Source organism: Theropithecus gelada, chromosome 3, assembly GCF_003255815.1.
Source record: "Theropithecus gelada isolate Dixy chromosome 3, Tgel_1.0, whole genome shotgun sequence".
Classification (NCBI taxonomy): Eukaryota; Metazoa; Chordata; class Mammalia; order Primates; family Cercopithecidae; genus Theropithecus; species Theropithecus gelada.
Window position 1 is genome coordinate 20894628 of NC_037670.1, and position 14050 is coordinate 20908677.

A 14050-nucleotide genomic window follows, 5' to 3' on the forward strand; every position below is an offset into this window, starting at 1 on the left:
GAGTTTGCAGTGAGCAGAGATCGCTCCACTGCACTCCAGCCTGGGCGACAGAGTGAGACTCCGTCTCAAAACAAAACAAAACAAAACAAAAAACACCCAGACAGGCAAACAATCTTATAATGAGCTTCGATCATCCTCAATGCAAACCTCCTATGGAAAGGGCACCTCCAGGGTTTGTCCTCACAGGGGCGGTGGCTCAGGGCCCAGGTCATGGACTCACTCCCCAGCTTCTGGGCCGCCAAGGTGAACAGATCCATTGTCCCTCTCAGAGTCTGTGGACCCCAGGGAGAGTGCAGCTGCCCTGGGTTGGCTCAGTAGATGACTGTTGTCGTGACCATCTTCACAATCAGACATTCCCTCTCTCTTTCTCTCAGAGGAATCTGTCATAGTCTTGGATTAATGTGACCTTTAGCTGCATTTCAAACCAACCTCTAAGCAAAGTTTCAGGCCCCTTGCTAGGAAGTGGTGAAGAGCCAGGGACCGAGGCACGCAGCTGACACCTCCTGGACATCCACGTCTGCGGTTATCAGCAGGTGAAACCCCCGAAATTTCTCTTAACATCCTACTTCTGTGATTAAGTTGTGCAATTATTTGCTGTCCTGAAATTCTAGGCAAACAGAAAAACAACATCCCCAAAAATGGGCAAAGGAAGAAATGGTTCAAAGAGGAAAGATTAATCAAGAAACTTGGGAAGGAAATGGAGCTGCCTCGTTTGACCACTAGAGCCAGGTGGAAGGATTTGGTGTTTGCTGTTTAATATTGTAACTACTATTTAACCTTATCAATGAAACCACATTATTAATCAAACCATATTGTTAATCAAGCCGTCAACAACTCTTGAATGCACAAACCAGGAGCTGGGAATGAGCTAAGCCACCGAGGCCGGTCCCAAAGGCAGCCGAATCTTCTCATCTGTGGGTGAAGCGCTGGCGTTTGCAGCCCTGGTACGATATTAGCATGACAGGCCACTAGGTGGCGATGTCATACCTCTCTGTGCTGAGCCTTCAACTCCCAGATTCAAGACATCTACAATGTGAGATTCCACGCAAACAAAATCACTAGATTAGGACAAGGGCACTCCCTCTACCTCAAAAAATCCACAAGAAGGCACGTCACTAAACGGTAACAGACAGCGTCTCAGAGAATGCTGAGGGGATGGCAGGGAGGAATGCAGGAAAGAGCAGGAAAAGAACTTTTTCTGAGGCAGGGGCATCGCAGCACTATTTATAACAGACAGAGGTGGGAGCCGCCCAGTGCCCTCAGTGAATGAATGGATAAGCCTGCATGGGTTATGTCCCAGCCATAACAAGGAATGCAGTGCTGACACATGCTGCCACGTGGATGAAATCCGAAAACCTCATTTTAACTGAAAGAAGCCAGACACAAAAAGTCACATATTGTACGATTCTTTTTCTGTAAAATGTCCACAATGGGCAAATCCATAGAGATAAAAAGCAGATTAGTGATTACCAGGAGCGGGAGGAAGTGGTGAGAGAGAAGAGAATGACTTCCTTTTTTTTTTTTTTTTTTTTTGAGATGGGGTCTTGCTCTGTTGCCTAGGCTGGAGTGCAGTGGCACGATCTCAGCTCACTGCAACCTCTGCCTCCTGGTTTCAAGCGATTCTCCTGCCTCAGCCTCCTGAGTACCTGGGATTACAGGCACCCGCCACCACGCCTGGCTAATTTTTGTATTTTTAGTAGAGACAGGGTTTCGCCATGTTGGCCAGGCTGGTCTCAAACTCCTGACCTCAGGTGATCCACCCGCCTCAGCCTCCCAAAGTGCTGGGATTACAGGCATGAGCCACCGTGCCTAGCTGGGAGTGGCTTCTAATGAGGTTTCTTTTTGGGTGATGAAAATGTTCTGGAATTAGTGGTGATGGTTGCACAATTTTGCAAAATAGTCTAAACCATTGAATTGTACAGTTTAAAAGTGTAGATTTTATGGTCTATGAAATAAATCTCATTTTTTATAGGTTTAAAAAAAAAACATGGAGGGACTTTCTGCTTCATAGGTTCCACAACTGAAAAACAGATTTCACTGGACGGAAAAGCATGTGAAATAAGGATGCAGCAGAGGAAGAGCTGTGCCTCCTGTCTGCTGACCGTGTCTTTGCCAGGGCAGATCCAGAGACACTCAGGGAGCCAGGCCAGAGCTTATAGTCCTGGCTTTCTTCAGAAATGAAGAGCTCATAGGACCTACAAGTCAAATTCCTAGTTGGATGAGACTAGAATTTTTTTTTTTAATACAGGGTCTCACTCTCTTGTCCAGGCTGGAGTGCAGTGGGATGATCTCAGCTTGCTGCAACCTCTGCCTCCTGGGTTCAAGAGACTTTCCTGCCTTAGCCTCCTGAGTAGCTGAGATCACAAATATGAGCCACCACGACAGGCTAATTTTTTGTATTTTTTTGGTGGAGATGGGGTTTTGCCATGTTGCCCAGGCTGGTCTCGAACTCCTGAGCTTGGGCAATCTGCCCGCCTCTGCCTCCCAAAGTGCTAGGATTATAGGCGTGAGCCACCGCGCCTAACCTAGAATTCTATCAGCCTTCCACCCTTTCTCTCCTGAAAGGAATTAAGGGCTGATATCACCAACTCACCGTCCTGAAGAACAGTTCTAGGAAATCTCGATACTCCTGGCTGCTTGCGTTGCAAAAGGATTCTGAGTATCTGACATTTGCGATTCTGACCTTTCCAATGAGCTTCTGGGCCGCTGCAGGATGGAGGATAAGCACATTTGGAATGTATTAGATAACAAAGTAACATTTCAATATTAATAAGCGTATTTTCATGTCCGTGAAGAGCATCACACCAAGGCCGCCCTGTTTTCTAGAAAGAAGGAATAGTGCCAGGGCTTAGTGACACGGTCCATCAGATGCCAGAGGACACAGGACAAAGCCTGAACACAGTGGGAGAACTTTCCAGAGGATGGAGCCAGCTCAGCTCCTGCAACTGTGTCCTCAACACACACACCCTTCCTTCCTTGCTGCTGTTACCCATGCTGGGGCATTCAAACAATTTACCAGCAAGCTGGCATGACTTGAAGCATGTGGAGGCACCATTAAATAACTTTGCCAGGGCCACAGGTACAAACTGGGCTGTCCCAGGTAGACCAGGACTTAGAGCCCTGGCCAGGCCTCTGCTCAGAGTGCACAGGGCCACAGGGTGCCCAGGGGTCTTGTTTAGAGCCAGCCCTTCTTCCTTCCCCAGCAGCCCCACCTCCCCTCGTCTATGGGCAGTCCCTGTTTTGGCATCATCTGTTCCATCTGAATCTTTTCCCTCCGTGGAGGGCTTCTAGGAGTATGTGGCACATAAATGTGGTCCAGGAATGTCGCCACCCCATCCTGGCCCTGGCATGGCAGCCCACCCCAGTGTTCAGTCAGTCCCTCACCAAATATTTGTGAAGCACCTGCCATGTGCCAGAGGCATTCCAGACAGTGAAGGAGAAAGACACAGCTCTCCCCTCAGGGGGCTGAGAGTCCATCTCCCCAGAGCTTCTCACTCAGGCTTAAGACAAACCACAGAGCCATTCTGCTATGCATTCCTGGGGGAACCCCAAACTCTCCATCCTTGAGATCATTTTTGTGGCTGCCCCTGAGGGCCTCCGGTTCAGTCTCCATGGCTGGCACGGGCAACCCAGTCTGAAAGCCATCAGTAGCAGGACAGGTGCACAGGTGAGAGCAAGTATAAGCGTGCCCACATGTTCGGGGTCCCCCATGCAGCCTGTCCCATCCAGAGCAGCTGAGACCTTCAGCGGCCCAACTCTGGTTCTCAGACCCCAGGGCCACCCTGTCTGACCGTCCAGCCAGCACTGATCTCCCTCTTCTCCAGCTGCTTGTGAACTTGCACAGTTCACGTCATGCACTCCCTCTGTTCTCTAATTTCTCAGGCCATGGCTGATTAGTACTTTAAAGCACAGACATAGAAGTTCTCAACTTCTGTTACTGCATCCCAATAGGCCATCTTACACCTCCCTCAAGGGGTGCGCACCGTGCAGACCACTGCTACTAACACTTGGGAAACTGCCACGGTGTGAAAACCAGCCTGCAACATCAGACACGCCCTTGACTATCCAGGTAAGGTACACATAAGAAAATACCCAGGTGGCGACGCTAATGAAAAGAAAAGAGGAATTTCATCCAAATACATGTAATATGGTCACCACCCAGCTTGAACGCAGTGGAGTCTATGTTTGATTCATTATTGCTCAATTCTTTAGTTTGTGGCCCCAGGCTCTGGCGGGCTGCTCACAGATCATCCGTGTGACTGCCGGTTGTCGGTTAATGTCCTTCCTGAAAGCCAAGTCCTCTGAGACTGTTGAGATCAGAGGGAGTGGATGCAGCTCAACAGCTGAGTTGCTTCCCCAAGAGGACACAGGGGAGCCACACCCGCAGCCTACCAGGCACAGTCTGCAGCACTCTGCTGCCGCCTCAGAGCCGGCGGGTTGCCTAATGCCTTTTCCTGAATAAGCCGCCTCCTGCCTGGCCATCGTTGCATGCCTGCTGAAGCCAGCCAGATGTCCCTAAGCTGAGAGGAACAATGACACTTAGCAGCCCACAAACTAATCCAGCTCTCTTAAGCCTTAACCCACGGAAAGCCTTTTTCATACTTTTTATTCCTCTCTTTAAAAACAAATGAGAGGCCGAGGCGGGCGGATCACGAGGTCAGGAGATCGAGACCATCCCGGCTAACACGGTGAAACCCCATCTCTACTAAAAATACAAAAAAATTAGCCGGGCGGGGTGGCGGGCGCGTGTAGTCCCAGCTACTCCAGAGGCTGAGGCAGGAGAATGGCGTAAACCCGGGAGGCAGAGCCTGCAGTGAGCTGAGATCCGGACACTGCACTCCAGCCTGGGTGACAGAGCGAGACTTCATCTCAAAAAAAACCAAAAACCAAAAAACAAAACAAAACAAAAAACCAAATGGAAGCCCATTACCTGTCCTCACTTTCAGATGAGCTCTGGCACCTTCTTTCCCACATGCTTTGGCCACGATCTCAACCAGGTGCAAGATGCCAGGCTCCAGCCCCGACACCGTCACACTCGTGTTCCAGGTCTCCAGGACCACGGTGGGGCTCCATGCGGAAGTCAGAGTGAGCTGGAAGGCGGAGTCCAAAGCAAGACCTGCCTCCCACGCCAGGTGGAAGCTTGTGCTGGTCACATTGGAGACCACGATCCTTCCAATGGAGACGGGAACTGGGAAGTGGAATAGAAACACGAAAATTAAAAATCAAGCCATTTCTAGGAGAAAAGAAGCCTCACCCAATGCCAAAAATCAAATTCATCACCGTGGGGACATGAGCGATTTGCAGGTGATGGCTGCCAAAGTGATGGTTGAGTAGGATCCTGTACAAACCTCCCAAGCGCGGGCTTCCTGGGCCTGCATCCTTGCCCCTCCTCAGGATGATAGCAAATGGCTTCTGGTTTGGTTTTGTTTCAGCAAATGGCTCATATACATCCCTGAGGCCCCTGGACTCCCCAAAATGAAGGCCTCTTGAGCAGGTTCTTGGTAGCGCCTCAGAGGGACCATCTACTCTTGACCCCTGGGTGGATTTACCCAGGATCCAACTAGGGGTAGATACTGGTGACAATGCTGGCTAGAGAACCATTCTTACAGGAGGACCTCAGGGCCCTCGGTAATACTGATTTACATGGGCTTAAGAGTTTAGTCTTAGAGCCTGCTTAGCAGAGGAAATGCATTGAGGAAGATCACATTTAACAGTTCATTAGCATGAAATCCAGAGGCAGACTAGCTCTGCAAGCTCACAGGGCTGTCATGGCTGAGACCCAATTCCTGCAGAGAGCTGCTGTGACTCTCCTGAGATGTCACCTGGGGGCTTGGTGATGGCTCAATCTTCCACAGGTAACATGGAACTGCTGGGGTTACGGTATGACTAGAGGTGCAGAACAGCTGAGGGGTGCAGGAACCCTGGATGTGTAGAGCAGATGAGGGTACAGAACACTTAGGGGGTAAAAAACAACTGGCGGTGTACAACAGCTGACAATGCAGAGCATCTGTGGAGGTTCAACGTCTGGGGTGAAGAGCAGCTGGGGAAGTACAGAACTGTGGGTGTAGAACAGCGGAGGGAGCACAAAGCAGCTGGGAAAGTGCAGAACACCTATGGAGGTGCAGAACAGCTGGGGAGACACAGAACAGCTGGGGAGACACAGAACAGCTGGGGAGATGCAGAATCTCTGGGGCGTATAGAACAGCTGGGCAGATACAGAGCAGCTGGGGAGACAGAACCACCGAGGAAGTGCAGAACAGCTGGGAGAGCCGGGGGTGCACAAAAGCTGGGGTGCAGCCCACTTTGGTGTGCAGAGCAGCTGCAGGGCTGCAGAATGCTTGGCAGGATGACGGAACAACGGAGGGGTGCAGAACAGCTATGGGAGGGCAGCATTACTGGGGGGTGCAGAGTTGTTGTGGGGGTGTCATCACACTGATTGGGGCTGGGGCAGGCGGGGGCACAGCTCTGCTAGGAGGCAGGACAGCGGGGGTGGTCAATGCCTCAGGGGATGGCTCCAGTACCTAATGCGACAAGTAAGCCGCAGTGCCTGCTCCTGAAGGCAGACCTCTGCCCCAGCGGCTGCAGACAGGGAGCCCTAAGACATGGGGAAGAGAGGGCTGGGACAGGCAAGGGGACCAAGCTGTCTTCCTAACTCAACCAGAAACCAGCTGCTGGACACCTCCGTTTCCTCACGCACAAGATGAGGCTGCTGCCTGAGCATTGCTAGCAGCCTGCGACTCCACGGCCGCGGGAGCTTTGCCGCCAGAGGCTCACACAGGCTATGGGTCCTATTAGTCCTAGTCCCCATGCACCATTCGAGGAACTCACCACAGGCGGGGGTCTTCAGAGGTGTGAGGGTGGGGGTCGATGGCAGGTCGACAGAACCGGAGGGTCCACTGTCCTCATTTTGCAGCCACGTGGGATTCAGAAGTGTTTCCCAGGTGGAACGGGTGGCATGCCACATGATGTGGCCGGTGGGGTCCTCAGTAGGGGAAGGCCAGGAGGGTGGCTCCACAGTGGAGTTTCCCAGTAGCTGTCCAGGGAGGGCCAGTGGGCCATCTGTGGCCCCAGGAGGGAAGCTGTGGGTTGACCCAGGAGCCTTCGGGGAGGAGGTGGTGCCTATCACCCCAATAGTGTTCCTAGGACCGGGGCTCACCTGGCTGGGGCTCCCCTGGCTGGTGCTCCCCTGGCTGGGGTTCACCTCGCTGGGGCTCCCCTGGCTGGTACTCCCCTGGCTGGGGCTCGCCTGTCTGAGGCTCCCCTGGCTGGTGCTCCCCTGGCTGGGGCTCGCCTGTCTGAGGCTCCCCTGGCTGGGGTTCACCTCGCTGGGGCTCCCCTGGTCTATCCCCAGACCCAGGGCAGTGCTGGGCGCCTCCTGCTCCTCGCCTTTTCCTGTGCTGTTCCTGTCATACCCGACCACACTGCTGCCTCCTCTCCTGGGCGGGGGCCCTGGGGCCCAGTCCTGGCCTGCTGCTGGGGTGCCCTGAGGGTGTCCAGGGCTGGGTGACAAGATGAATTTCTCTAGGCCGAGGGCTGTTGTTCCTGTGCCAAGAGCTGGGGCCGTTACCCCTGTAGCCGCAGACAGCCCATTGTCCGTGGGGCTCACCAGGTCACCTGCCAAGAAACATCCACTGTCAGAGCCTGCTGGATCCCACCCATGACTAAGAGCCTCCCAGGAGGGCAGCACAACTGTCCAGCAGGACTGCTGTGCATCCCCGCGTGGACCTGGCCAGGGCCGCAGGCGGCTTCAGCCAGCATTCGGGAGAGTTCAGTGGGCTCATGTTTGCAGGCTCCCCGGGAATCTCCGAAGGCAAGTCACGCCTCCCTACTGGATAAATGAAGAGACTGAAGCTGAGGGTGAGGGATCCACCCGGGGGCTACAAAACCCGGACTTGAAAATGCAGGGCTTGGTTCTCACAGGCCTCAGATTAATCCATCAGGACTCTGGGAAAATGGGACAGTTTCCCCCAGGTTTGTGCTCAGTGTGGGACTTGGTGCTGGATGCTGTCATCGACTTGCAGGACGTTAGGCAAATAAGAAAAACAGGAGAAGACAAGGTGTGGGTGTTAGGAAGCAGAGCAGCACTCGCAGTGTCTAAGAAACATTCTCCCCAGAGAACAGGTCTCGGCTGCTCCTTCCAGCTAGAAAGGCCTCAGCGGGGGCTGGCAGCCGGTGGCTGGGCACCTCTGCCATGCCTGCATCCGGGCCGACATGGCTCATCAGCCTTTTAGGTCCTCACGTGGTCTCCTCCTGCTGCTCAGCTCAGCACCCCAGGTATCCCCAACCCTCTCATCAGAACTGGCCCACAGAAAAGACTGAGGGCTAATACAGCAGGACTAGAGCTCAGCGGCCCCCATCGAGCCCCTCTCCAGCTTCTCTGGGCTTCCACCCCTTCTTGGGCTCCAGGCCACCTAGGGAGGAATCCCTTGCCCCGGGCTGCATCCTGACTTCTGTGGGCCCAAGGAACTTGGCCTTCATGGACCCCTGCACCCCTCCACTTAAAAATTTATCAAAAATTACATTTTATAATGACATCTGGATAGCGATGAGTGTAATCCAGGCTAGATTCATTGTTTTATGTATATTTACTATCCTTCTATTAATTTCTTTCTTCTGATTTTAAAAGAAATGGAAATGAAAACATTTCTGTAGGTCCCTAACATTACCATAGGTCCTCAGCGCTGTGCCAATGGAGAATTGGACCTTGCCCCACCCCCAGATTCCCGGGCAGGAGGCCTTCTCAGAGTTGGCAGGGGGGTTGACACGTACCCTCACAGGCCCGGCCTGCGCGGGAAGGGGTGGCGTCCCTGGTGGTGCGGCACTGGCAGGTGTAGGAGCCCTCTAGGTTGATGCACCAGGCAGCCGGCGAGCAATCGTGCTCTGTGCTGTCCACACACTCGTCCCAGTCTGCCAGAGGTAGACACAAGACAAAACCCATGAGAAAATGGCCAGAGAGTGATCAGAAGACAGACCCACGCTGGAAGGAGTCCTTCCTAGCCATCTTTGCAGTGAACGGCCGGGAGCAGGGGCACTTTTGGGGCAGAAGTGGGGCATTCGTCCAACTCTCTCATGACAAGCTTATGGCCTGCCCGTGCCCACCTTCACATCGGTTGGCTTACTTGGGGGCAAAGATTAGGAAATGTTGGTTTCTTTGGATGATATTAGCACCCACAGGTGCGCATCTAACCCTCTCTTCTTTATTCTCTGTTTCCACACCCCAAAAGTTGAAATGCTTTCTCCTCTCTCTTTGATGTGCCAACATTCTCCAATACTTAGTGTCTCAACCAAGAAATGGAAAAGTAATTGAGCCGGGGGTGGGGGTCCAGCTGAGTATAACATGAACTTCCCACGCCGGGGGTGGGGGTTAGCCTGAGTATAACACGAGCTTCCCACGCCGGGGGTGGGGTCCAGCTGAGTATAACATGAACTTCCCACGCCATTCTAGAGCACCCAGGTGTCTCCACAGGTGTGCTCCTCCTCCTGTGCCCCAAAGACATGTGATGTCATGTCACTGGGGGGCCCGCCTTGGGGAGAAATGGGGAGGACAAGGACAATGTAGTTCCCAGGGGGGTGGCTGAGCTCATCAGGGGCCAGGCCCCGCTGGGTGGTGACAGTGCCTTCTGTGCTTCTGCAGAGCTGCCGGTGGAGGTACTCAGGAACGCACTCACGCCCAGCATGCCACAGAAGTTCCAATTCAGTTGGAATTTAAGCCACGATGTGGGATCAGTTCAGTTCTGTGCAGAGAAAACCCTGCCGCTGAGTGCTCAGAGTCTCATTTCGTGGCTTTTTTTCTGTTGTGTTTCCTGCGGTCTCCACAGAAGCAGCTTCCCTGGAGAACAGCAAGCTCGTCAGCTGCCACAACAGCTATGCCACCACCCTGGCATGGCCTGGGGGCTGCCTTGCCATCAGAACACTGCTGGTGCTAACCCACACCTCTTCTTGGGGTGCTACTCAACTTCCAGCTGACCAGTAACTCTCCTAGGGGTGCTCCGGGTTGGGTTTGGAGCCTAGGCTGGCTGGGTTGCAGTCCATGGAGGACAGCAGAGGCACCAAGCAAGCCGCTGGCTCAAACCACCAAGCACCTCGTGTCTATTTTGGTGTGTGGTGATTCACCTAGTCCTCACTCCTCCGTCCCCCCAGACAGCACCCAAGCGAGCTCAGAGGAAGGCGCTGACAGCTGTATTTAGTCTTGCATTACGCCTTGAGGCTTGCCGGTCCTCCAGTTCAGAGGAAGAGGCAGGTGTGGGAGCAGAAAGAGCTGCCAGCAAGCCTTTGTACCCTCCCGGGCTGGCCAGGCAAGGGCGCAGAGCAGGCAGGAGCCCAGGGCAGGACGCTGCACACTGCTCCCATTGGCCCCGCAGCCAGGTGTGGTGGCGGGCGCCTATAATCCCAGCTACTGGAGAGGCTGAGGCAGGAGAATCACTTGAACCTAGGAGGCAGAGGTTGCAGTGAGCCGAGATCGTGCCGTTGCACTCCAGCCTGGGCAACAAGAGCAAAACTCTGTCCCAACAAAAAAAAAAAAAGAAAAGAAAGAGACTCACATGTGGGCAGTTGTCCAGCTGCCTGGAAGTGCTGGGGGGTCCTGACCACAGACACAGTGAACTTCTGTCCCTTTCCCCCGAGAGGACCTTCCAGCCCCATTTCACTCAGGGTCCTGGGCTGACCGAGGACACACAGGTGGGCTGGTTGTTCAGGGCTACTGCCCTGGCCCCCGGTTCCGGTGGAGGAAGATAGAATAGGATTTGCATTTCTTTACCCTTTTAAATAAAAGAAAGACTGACTCAAAGTCACCAAGAGGATTTCTGAGCTGGAGGGCACCAGGCAGCAGGGCGGGTGGCTGGGCTGTACCTTGCACACGTGTCCCCTGCCGGTCAATCTGGAACACTGTGCTTGCCAACAGGGGCCGGAGCATGGGGGCCAGCGTGGAGACACCCACGGGAACCCCAGGGTCCTGCACGGTGAGCTTGAGCCTCACGACCATGCTTCCCGCCTGGAGAGACACGATCTGCATTCTCAGTTTCCCACTTCGGTACAAGTCAGACACCGCCGGCGGGAAGGAGCTCACGACCTAGCCAAGAAGAGGCAACAGCTACTCAGACAGCAGACATCCATCAACGTCTTCACGACCGTTAAGCAGGGTTCCAGGTGTGACCAGTGGATGGTTCATGGAGCCATTTCTCTCCTCTACAATCAAGAGGAGGCACCCAGTGACCGACCTCTCAGAGCAAGCAGAGAGGTCCATTCACAGCACCTTAGCTGGGCTTTCCCTGGGATGGCCAGGCCTGGCCTGGTGTGTGCTGGGGACTCACAGTGACCACTGCAATCAAGCTCCCAGTCATGCAGCATCAGATGGACAATCCCCTCCGAGTGTCCCAAAAACTGGTGTGAAGGTCATTTGTGTGAGTGTGTGAGAAAGGCTATTGGATTGATTGATAAATGGATTGATAGATGGAGAGGCCCCATCAAGGAACAATGCCTACGGCTCTTTGGAGCTGTCCCCCCACTTACTAGGCTGTATCCCGCAGAAAACATGCACACAGAGCCAGGTGCTTAGGGTTACCCACGCCCAAGCAAGGGAGATACCAGCCTGATTCCCCGCCTTTCTGCCAACCCATACTTGCACACACAAGTGAGTTAACATTAAAAAAGGGAGGGAGTTCTCTGAAAACAATGAAAACTGGATTCCCCCTGCAGGCGAATGTTGGGAAGCAACGCTCTGCGGGTCTCTGGCATTTCTACACATCTTGCAAGTAGAAGCACTAACTGCCCTTTTGTTCCAGAATATCTTTCCAAGGATGTTTGCATAGTAAACAGCCTTGGGAGGGAGAGATAATGGCTCCCTCCAAAGCAAAGAGCAGGTTTGTTACTGTCTGATGTAACAGATAATGTCTCCTTCTGGAGCAAGTGCTTGCACCCATTATAAAAGATTCAGATTCCCTAGGGTTGGGGTTCCTCAGCTCAGGTGCAGACCCACTTTATGTGCTTCATGCCCCTGGACCCTTCTGCATCACCTCTGTGGGACTCGGGTGCAGGAAGGGGAACTGGCACAACAGCACACGCATGCTGCCTGCTGTGCTGTGAGTAATACGGTCTTCTGTCTCTGGCCCAGGAGTCTCGTGTCTTCTGCCAGCATGCATGACACTGTGGTAGACTCACTTGTTAGTTTGCAGGGAGGGTAAAACCTCAGACCTTATGTGATTCTTGGCAGCTTAGGAAGTCACTTTTCCCTCCAATGCACCATCTGTGGATAGATGTACTTCCCACTGGCTTGCTTCTCCCTGGCTGTCTGCTGATGTCCCCCTTTAGTCACGAGGGAGGAATGGATGCCGTGATTGCTGGTAAACGCTTTGCTAATGAAGCTACCCCAGAGCTGGAAGACAGAGCCCTCAGACAGAAGGTTCCACAGAAAATCCAGCAGTCGGATTAAATGGCATAGACCATTTGAATAAAGGCACATATTTTAAAGATGGATCGGCCCTGTATCTGGATTAAGCACCCCATAAAAGCAGGGGGGAAGCTTTTGAGTAATCACTGTGCGATTTGGGTTTGGCATCCCCTGGAGCTGCAGTAACATGTATTTTTGCCACAATCCCAGAGGAAGAGCTGGGCAGGAATTGGCTTGTGTTTGATGTCCTCACTCAGAACGCCCAAGAAAAGATTTTTATGTCTCATTGTGGCTTTACCTCGTGAAGCAGTTGTCTAGAAAAGTCCTGGAACTCCATGCTGCTGTGGTTGAGTAACCTCTCTGTCAGGTTGTGGTTTACAATCTTTATTGTGACTTCAAATACCTGGGCATCTGAGACAGACAGTGAAACAAATTAGCCTGTGGTCAAAAGTCACACACTTGTCTGTTAATGTTTTCCATGAAGCCTACTCTTTGGCGGAGAATTTTTTTTAATAGGTTGGGGCATGAATCTTAGATTGAGGTATCCTAATTGGGGGAAATAAACGTAAGAAACGAAAGAATAAACAATCACTTTTATGTCCAGGGCAGAGACATCCCAGGAAGGAGGTGCAAACGTCACACACAGCCCGTACCCACAGGAACTGGGATTCAACCAGTGCATGGAGGGTCCTTTCCCATGGGGTGGCTGCTGCTTTCCTTTGCCCTATTCATAACCACAGGGCCCAGCGGGTACTCACACAGGGCCCTTACTCAGGCCCCCAACATCAGGGTGACCGAAGGGTTCCAACCTGCCTGGGACGTTCCAGAATTTAGCCCTGAAAGTCCCATCTCTCAAGAACGTACTCAGCCAGTCAAACTGGTAGGGTTGCTCACTTACAAGGGAGGTTGCATTATTTTTGGACATAAGCAAAGATGGAAAAAAGGTTCAAGATGGGACACGGGAATATTCGTCTCTCATTATGAAAAGAAACTCAGCATGCACAACCCAAGTGTCGGCAGGCACAGGAACAGGTCGGCTGCAATTCTGCACATTTCTCTGGTTATCTAACAGCCACCCGCAGCTGTGCCCCACCCTGGCTCTCTCCCAGCTGGCAAACTACGGGCCATCAGAGAGTGTGTCACCTATGCACGCCACACTTAAGGCTGCAGAAATGCCACTAATGTCGTATATTGTATATTTCCCAGTTGGGGCCCCTGTGAATCTCCCATCTTAGCAAGAGGGAGGAGCACTCCTTGTGGCCTCCGATTCTCAGGCCCCGACGTATCGCAGAGCCTCGTGGACCAGCGGCCTCCTCCAGGACCCTGGGAATTGGACTCCCTGGAGGCTCTGGGCATCAGGTGACACTGTAACACCTGCCCTGCTGCCTCCTGGCATCACAGGCTCATGACAAGGTGGAATTAGACAAGGCCTTTAAAGCAAATTGGGCTTCTTCAAAAAGGGCTCTACAAAAGAAGGGTATTTTTATAATCTGGAAAAGGAAAGAAAATCAAGGCTGGGAAGTGGAATAGGTTGGTAATTCAGGAGTCTTCTAGAGTCTTCCAAATTATCTGTGCCTGACATTGCAATGTAGGTATTTTTTTCCTGAGGGCACCGGGCTGGTGGGGTGGGGAGGGTGAGGGCCCAGGGTTGGCTGGTGGGGAGGG

The 14050-nt window shown here is 52.9% G+C and overlaps 1 protein-coding gene across 2 annotated transcripts in view; it reads right to left on the minus strand.

The window, feature by feature from the left end:
* Positions 1–14050, minus strand: part of UMODL1 (uromodulin like 1) — a 66657-nt gene that overhangs the window by 23714 nt on the left and 28893 nt on the right. Inside the window, exons 8-14 of one of the 2 annotated variants that reach the window (XM_025379879.1) lie at positions 12684–12796; positions 10849–11068; positions 8770–8907; positions 7373–7614; positions 6829–7033; positions 4931–5188; positions 2594–2706 (exon numbers count right to left, since the gene is read on the minus strand). In XM_025379879.1, coding sequence (XP_025235664.1) covers positions 2594–2706; positions 4931–5188; positions 6829–7033; positions 7373–7614; positions 8770–8907; positions 10849–11068; positions 12684–12796 — 1289 coding nt within the window. Of the gene's footprint in view, positions 1–2593; positions 2707–4930; positions 5189–6828; positions 7615–8769; positions 8908–10848; positions 11069–12683; positions 12797–14050 lie in introns of both variants that reach the window. The other variant, XM_025379878.1, reaches the window with a different exon arrangement.